This window comes from Macaca mulatta, chromosome 3 (genome assembly GCF_049350105.2).
Source record: "Macaca mulatta isolate MMU2019108-1 chromosome 3, T2T-MMU8v2.0, whole genome shotgun sequence".
In the NCBI taxonomy this organism is placed as follows: Eukaryota; Metazoa; Chordata; class Mammalia; order Primates; family Cercopithecidae; genus Macaca; species Macaca mulatta.
Window position 1 is genome coordinate 146,256,511 of NC_133408.1, and position 8,613 is coordinate 146,265,123.

General features: G+C 40.3%; 1 protein-coding gene across 1 annotated transcript; it reads right to left on the minus strand.

Moving 5' to 3' along the window:
• Nucleotides 1–1,065: 1,065 nt before the first annotated feature.
• Nucleotides 1,066–8,396, minus strand: CCDC71L (coiled-coil domain containing 71 like). The gene is made up of 2 exons (XM_077997167.1): nt 3,543–8,396; nt 1,066–3,474 (listed from the first exon to the last, which is right to left on the minus strand). Exon 1 carries the CDS (start codon nt 5,228–5,230, stop codon nt 4,523–4,525), a length of 708 nt encoding a protein of 235 aa, XP_077853293.1. The 5' UTR covers nt 5,231–8,396; the 3' UTR covers nt 1,066–3,474; nt 3,543–4,522.
• Nucleotides 8,397–8,613: the final 217 nt, after the last annotated feature.

The window sequence follows — 8,613 nt, forward strand, 5'->3', positions numbered from 1 at the left end:
AAAAGAAGACCTGAATTTAAAAAAAAACTCCAACAATGAAAATTGTTATAAATCAACTTAATCTAATCTCCTACTGCATAGTCAGCAAGCTAAAAAAGTATGTAATTTCCTTACATCTTCAATTTTATTCATGCACAAATTCTCTTCTCTTAATTTATCTTACAGCTTTCCCAGACCACACAATATTCTTGGGATGCTGAGAAACCTGGAGAGCTAAATTCACAATGGACCACTCTCAGTATATATACCTATTCTCACTGTGCATACCTCTAATTAATAGCATTTATTTAGTACTTCCTATGTGTCTAGCATTACTACCCTTTGAAAGGGGTGGTTATTAAGCCTTATAATGTCCTGATACTTTCTTTCACTAATCACATTTGATAGTTGAGGAAGCTCAAGCACGAAGATTTTAAGTAACTTACCTACCATCTCAACACTTGCAGGTCACAAAGGTATGCATAATAATTCCACCCCATGCACTGTGACTCCACAACTATTACACTACGCTGCCTCCAACTAATAGGAACTCAGGTACAATGACAAATGTAGCCCAAACAGTACTATCTATGAATCCGGCCCTTGCTGTGCTGTTCACTAATACTCCACTTCTGCCTTCTAGACTCTAATGAAAATTCTAGCCCTGCCCTTATTCTGTGGAACAGCCCATACCACTGGTACTAAAACGGAGCACTCTTACTTCCTTTCATGCTATGAAAGAGCAAGAGCTCTAGACCTTTTGTCATCATCACAGGGGGACCTCTGGTCAGAATTTAGAGAATTCTGAATTTTTATGCATTTTTTTGTATGATATTTTATTGCTGGCAAACTGGTTAATAACTTGGGCTTGTAGCACCATCCTAGAAATTAGCTAGATAATTAAAGAATTGATGGAACACAGAGTCCTGAGATAGCACAAAAAACAAATCTCAAGATTTCTGGGAGTTTGAAGTTCACAAAAAAGTCAAAATTTATCAAAATGTAAATTAAGATGTTTTCTGAGTCACATGCAAATACAAAATACTATTTCAAAAATGTTCAAATCATTAGAAAAACTAGACACTATGTATTCTCTAAAATTTATTTACAATTAATAAGTTAAAAAGCAAAGTACAAGCAGATTATAAATCTCAACCATAAGTACATCAAACTGTCCAGGGAAACACTTTGAGTCCATTACAAACAATTGTTTTCTAAAGCACTTAAGACATAATAGTCTATCAAAAAATATTTTAAACACACCAATAAAGTAAATATTAGGCATATGCGTCCATTAAAAACCATTAGAGTCCTGTCGCAATCCTTAAAACAATGAAAAACTTTTGAGTTCAAAATTGCTCAGATATTTTGTATTCAAATATTTTTAAAATTTACTGAAGAGTTTTCTAAAAAATAGTACTATCATTTGCACACAGCAGATCAATAGGTGTCAGTCACCAGCTTAAGTTACACTTGTCAATATTCAAACTTGAATAAAATAAATACACATCACAACAACGACACTTTGCACTATCAACAATGAAGCTTGCCCTCAACAATTACGACATTACTGGTTTTAGTAACATAAAAATACATTGCTGGTTGACAGGAAGGATAAAAATGACATCAGGAATCTCAAAAAGTTATGTGAGGTGCCAGTCACCACATTTAGGCACTCGGGAATTAAAAATCAAATAAAAGCATAGCAAGGTGATGAATTTCCTCCTGGCTTCCCCCTCTACTTGTGCCATATAAGATAAAAGAGAAGGCAAGAGAATGAACGAAGATCATGAGATTTCTTTCAAAAACTATACACAAGCTAAGCTACAGACTTCACTTTAGAGGACAGTAAGTGGATGCCTCATCATAAAGGCCACTATGCCAAGTTTCTTTTCACATTCTGCGACAAAGTACCCATGAAATACTTTCACTTTCCTATTAGTATACCAGTCAACTACATTAGATGTTGCTTCACATTTTAAAAGTTGTAACATAGGTTTTAACCAAAGGAAAGGGCAAAAATAAAGATTTTTTACATCTTATTTCACAGACTAGAAATGGCATAATTTTTTAATAGCCCAAATGAATACCATTATTGAATTCAAGATGGATAATCAGATCCAAAATGGAATCAGATAGCCCAAGTAATCCAAAGAAGCATTTATGTGAGTTCAAGTATGCTAAAGTAACAAGGCATAGGAGAGAAAAATGTCAAGAATCTCCGTTAAAATAAATGAATGGTGTCATTGGTTATGTTTCACTTGTGTGCTGAGCAGTTATCCTCCCAGTTAAGCCACATTTCAAAATCCTCTGGAAAACTATCTAGATAAGCTATATGTTGAAATTGCATTCTAATATGGCCATTGGGTTTATTTTTAATTATTATAAAACTATATACAATAGTGAAGTTGTACAAATACATTTTTCCCAGGTGCTAGTTAGCTATAAAAGTTAACAATGTATTTTTAGGAAGAAAACCCTATGCATCTGAAATACAATTGGCAATGGAAGCTAATAACCAAAAGAATAGTCTAAGCTTCCTATCACAAATATAATTTAACACTCTCCATCTTCTAAGGAATTATTCATTTTTATTTACTCATGTGACAGTGTTTGTACAATGCATTATCATTGAGTAGTGAATAAAAGACTGAGGCTTACTAGAAAACTGGCATCAAGTTATATATGTGTGTGTATATATATATATAATTTTTTAAGAAAACAAGAACACTGAAATTAAAGTCACAACACTCCTATATGGACTACTAAACTTGAAATACTCATTTCAGAAAGCTATGCCATTTGAATTCTAGGAACACAAGAGTCAAAATTGCAACTCTCATTATTTTCCTAAGAAGCTGCCAAGCAGAGATAAGTTTTAGTATTAAACATTTCACATGTCAAGTTCCAGCCCAGTATGGATCGTTTCATGGCAGAATACTTAAATTTGAAATAATAGTGGTACAAAAACACTCCTTGACCCTTTAGGTATTGCAGTAAAAGCTGGCTGTGGCACTGCTGGCTAAAAAACTATTAAGTTTTCCTGCCACAAATGACCAAAGGCACTTGGATAATCAAGAATTTCACACTGGGCCATATGGTATAAACACTATAAAAGCATAAAGAAGGGTCAGTATTCTGTGTGGCTCGCCTGTTTGATTCCTGCGGTCTTCAGCTGTCAAAGACCTAGAACTGCAAACATATAATGAGTGGCAAGAAGGTTAAAAAAAAGTTGGGACAAAAAAGTCAACTAAAAGTCAACTAATTTTCATTATGTTTGTAAGACTGATGAGTATTAATCTAGACATTTCTTGTTATCCAACAACAAAAACAAAAAGGAAATAGATTTCGTCCAAAGTAACCTCAACCAGTTATTTGATACCAAGAAATGCCTCCACCCCTCTTGATCATTAATAGCTCTAAGAATTCTAATGGGTATTCTGTTTATCATTTTAGTCATAATGTTTACACACATGCATCTCTCCTATGCAACTCGTATTTTAAAATACATTATCCTTGTAAAATACAAGTATTGTAAAATCCTTGTATTTTACAAGGATAATGTATTTTAAAATACTTTAATGCATAATATTCCTGGATTTGTATGTTAGACCAGGACAGGGGGCCAAATCATCTCTAGTCGGATTCCAGTGACTCCTGTAACCAAAACCAGTTCTTCACAATTTATTCATTTTTTTAATCACACGCCATATGGTTTCAATGCATTTTTTTATTCAATTCAAAAGAATTTAACAAGTTAACTTTTCCTAAACAAAAGTTTTCATGTGTATTCTACCATTTTTAGGAGCTCAGTAAATATAAACATTAAGTTTCAATATAAAACCTTTAAAAACACCTTGAAAATGTTTAAACAGTCGTATTTTGCATGTCTTTGTTTGTAATCACTGAGCCCATACAAATCCTCGCACTACTAACAGTCACAAGCTTGAACCTCTTAAAAAATATCCTCGATCAAAGCTTTGGAATCCAGTAAAAATTAGGAAACGAGTGGGCTTCAGAATACCCTGAGCACAAACTAGTGCAACACCACATGTTCGAACTTCTGTCCGGAAAGAGGGGTGGCAGTGAAACAGAAAAAGGGGGAGATAAAGAGCAAAGTAAATTCTGGCTTTATTACACAAGCACGAAACCAAATTCCTTTGGAAAAATAATGTCTTCGGAGGACTTCCAGACCAGTGAGGTAGAGTCCAACAGGGAGAAAACGGATCTGCCCCTAAGGTCCTGGAGACGTCTCAATCTGGGGTCAGGAAGAAAGGGACCTCCCCTGCGGATCCAGCTGTCCCCTCCCTCCGCAGGCCGGGTGCGGGAGGCAGCAGAGGGCACACCTGCCCCGGCGTCCAAGACGACGGCGCCGCGACCCGGGACAGGGACAACCATCCGGTGACTTCTTCGCGCGTAAAGTGCACTGGGGGCCGGGGTCCTGGCCGGATCTGTAAACACTCGACTGACACTTGTTCATTCCTCCGGGCGGAAGCTCTGTCCCACGGTCGGGGCCGGCAGGAGGCGCCCTGGAGGCCGCGCCTCACGCCCGGGGCACCGGGAAGCGGCGGAGCCTCACCATGGGTTCCAGGTTCACTCGCAAGACCTGGCGTGCCCTACGCCGCGCCGCCGCCAGGCTGCGCTCGCCCCACACGTCGCTGCCGACGCGGATGGTGGGGAAGGTGGTCAGCGTCGGGGTGGCCGCCCTCCAGATCTCCTCCAGGGTGCGGCCCCCGAAGCAGGGCCCGGGGACCACGGGCTTGGCCGGACAGCTCTCCTCGGGGGGCGGCGGCGGCGGGGGTGGTGACCGGGGCTTCCTCCTGCGGGCAGCTGCCGCCCGGGCTCCGCGGCGCCTCCTCCTGGCCGCGGCGCGCGGAGCCGGCCGGCGCGCCTGGCCGCGGGCTGTGGGGGGACCCGGGGGATCGGGCACCAGGGCCCGGCAGGAGGAGTAGCCGTAGACGTCCTTGCTGCGCAGGATGTGCGGGGAGAACTGGTGCTTGAGGCTGCAGAGGAAGCTCCAGAGCTCCGCGTCCGAGCTCATGAACTCCGTGCTGCGGGGCATGAAGAGCTTGAAGGCGTCGCCCAGCGCCTTGGTGCTGTCAGCCAGCGACAGTTGCGACCGCGAGTACACCACCTTTTCCTCCCGCGCCTCCAACCCGGCCCCGTCTTCTGCCCTGAAGTCGCCGCCCCGGGCAGCCGCGGCCGGGGCGACCGGGGGCCGGCGCCGCCGCCTCTTCATGCTGCGCCGCATCGAAGGCCGCTCGGGGCCGCTCGCGCTCGCCGGGTCCCACTACTGCCGCCGCCGTCCCAGTCCGCGTCGGCTCCGCGGCGGCGGCCGCTGCTGGCGTCTCTCGCTACTTTTCTCGCCTCCGCCGCCGCCCCTCCCCCTCCGAGGGCGGAGGACGCGGGCGAATATCCTGCCGCCCGGTACAAGATGGCGGCCGGCGCCCACCCCTGGGCTTTGTCATTGGACGGCGCCTCGCCCCCCTGGTTTCTCTTTCTTCTCCTCTCTTGCCTCTTTTCGCCGGCTGCCTTTCTTTAAATGTGCCCGCCTCAGGCCCCTCCCACCGCAGCCCCGACTCCACCCATTGGGTGCTCTCAGAAGAGGGGCGGGGACTGATGGGGGAGAGGCCAGTTCCTGGAAGATGGTGCTGGGGTGGGTGATGGCCTTTGAACGTAAGTCAACGGTTGGGTTGGATCTAGGAGGGCTGCCACGTCTAGAGTAAGAGGGTGGATGTTGGCTCCACCATGGGAAGAGTGACTCTTAGAGTGAGGGGGTGTGCAGTTGTGGATTGAGCTGGGAGCTCTACCAGTGTGAATAACAAAGGGAGATTTCCCCAAAGGATGTTCCTGGTATCACAGCTAGGGAATTTGGGTTTAAGTCTAGGGGAAATGGGCCTTTCACAATTCCCATCCACCCTCTCAAAGGCCTCTTCTGGCATCTTCATTCAAAACTCTTCCCTGTCTTGACCCCAGCCCATCTCAAGAAGCCAGTAGTAATCCAGAATCATTCAGGTAATGTCAGCATGGCTGGCAGCTGAGAGATTGGAGTTTCCCTCTGGAAACACTGGAGACATCTTCATATTTAAGAGAGACCCTGCTTATCCAGAAAGCAAAGCATCTCATACCCTATAAAACTAAATACTCTTTGCTCAAGTTGATCAAAGATCTATTACAATAAAGCCATTCTGTGTAAAGAAAATACTGTTTTAAATACGCAGTTCTTTATGAATGCCAATTCGTTTTTCATTTAGTTTTAAAATGTCAGCGCCATCCCTATCATTTAGAAAGGATGCATCATCGCAGACAATAGATAAAGTTTCGTTGAAAAACACAAATTGTTAAAAACACATTACTTTTTGTATCGGGAGGGGAGTACTGGACATTCTTTAGTCATCTTTTCTGTCCTCTATACCTAACTCAATTCCTGTCAGGTAGTGGGCACTCAATGTGTTTGCTGAATGAATCAATGAAATACCACTGATTATCCCAAATAGAGTCAGAAATACTGAAATTGCTTAGAACAGGACAATTAGATATTTTATATTGCAATTTTCACACACAGAACTCCTTTAAATTTCTTAAGGTTAAAAAAAAAAATCTCTTGACACTTAGAACTTTGAGGTGGGCATGTGAATTTTACCCAGGAAACATCTTATTTTGCAGTAGTGAACAAATAAAGCATAGGAGTTTTGTGATTTACATATAGTTGCTAATGGTTTCCTCAAATATTTGAGCTGAAAGAGACCTAGTTCATTCTCCTTATTTAACAAATGAGGAAATCTGTACCCATAGAGGTTCAGTAATAAAGCTTGCTGATAGCAGAACTGGGATTCTAAATCTTTCGATTTCTAATCTAGTGATCTTTGTATTTCACTGAAGGTTTTTCAAACTGTGTTGTCCAGACTCTAAGGAATTCAATAGAACATGCTTTATGCATGAGTAGAATGACCAAGGACAGAGCTGTATGCCTATTCCTACTTCCACCCCACCCAGAATTGAGCAGTTTTTCTCTGTCTTATAATAGATTTATGAATAATATTTTGTTTGTTCCGTTTCAATAAAACCTAAAATAAATAATTTGAAAGCTCTACACCAGAGATTTCAAATTCTTAGAAGCTCTCATCACACAATGAGTTTATGGCAAAAATAAAATTCCACACAATGGGCTTATGGCAAAAATAAAACATCTAACCAGGAACCAGCTCTCTAGCAAAATCATGGCAACTTTCTGAAGAGAAAATCATTTTCCTAGAAAAGCACACTGATCTCAGAACAAGATTACAGAGCCAATTACCAGCTTCCTACATCCTTATAAAGGAATGATATAGCAACAACTCTTTACATCACAAATTTGCTCTTTCCGTAATTCTGAGAATACATAGTAAAGTGAAATCTGAATTATTTCCATTGGAATACCCCTGCAGATTAACATAGAAAATCTAGAGTGAGCCATGGAAAAGTTAGGGGGGCTTCATAATGAAAAGCAAGGATAAAACAAGGATTAAAGTAGACCTGGCTTTTCATATTGGAATCCCCTCCCTTCCTTGATAATCATCATTTTATAAACTCTTCAGGGTCTTTGCCACATAAATATATTCCAGGCATTTACATAAATGTATAGAACTTATTTCAATTAAGAAGATAAACCTTTTTTAAACACAGTTTTGTTTCCAAGAAATCATAAGATCTCAACTTGCCAAGTATTCAAGAGTTCATTTTATAATGCATGCTCATTTAATTTACTTAAAACCAAACAATATTTTTTATGAAATTCTTTTAGGAACTAATATCGTGATAAAGTGCTTATGTTATTATATACATTTAAATTTGACGTTATTTGCTCTATTCTCTTTCTTCTTTTAGTTTTAATTTTTTCTTGACCTCCACCTTTTGATTAACTATTAGTCTTGCAAATGGTTCCTTATCCGTTCTCCATAAATGAGCAAAATTTATACATAGAAATAGTGTATCTCTTAGTTCCTGAGACTTCTAGTGTATCTCTTCTAGTTCTTGCAATACTATGAAGTTTATGGAAAGTTGGCAAATTAAATTTTTGCTCTTGAGTAATGATATTTTACAATCCTCAATTTATTCCTTTACCTCTCAAGGATAATAATGCCCCCTATGTCTGCTAAATAAGTGATGAATAATAATAAACAAAAAAGCTGTATGTATTTATTTTCTGTATTCATAATTTATGTAGTTAAAAAATAAATCCAAGCGGAATAAAGTGATGGGAAAAATTAAATAAAATGTATATTTTAGCTACCCAGAAGCATTGCTTTAGAATCCAATTTCTATAAAATAATCTGCCTCTTGAAAAGTGGCCAAAAACTTTTTGAAAAGTCTTTATAAGTGGTTGCAAACATCAGCTCTGGAATCAAATAAACTTGGGGTCAATTATACCTTTACAAAAAAAATTCTTAGACACATTTTTCACCTTTCTGAGCCTCACCATTCTCATCTATAAAATGAGTTAACTTCTAACTTCAAAGTTTTGAGAATTGGATGAGAGAATATTCATAAAACACTTACTGTAGTGCCTGGAACACAGCATTCAATAAAAAACGATTCCTATTTGTCTTATTTATTTTTGAGGAATTTACTTAGTTTAATCAACATATTTTAAAT

Excerpts from the sequence above, each read along its gene's own strand:
- CCDC71L (XM_077997167.1), bottom strand. The coding sequence starts at position 5,230 with ATGCGGCGCAGCATGAAGAGGCGGCGGCGCCGGCCCCCGGTCGCCCCG.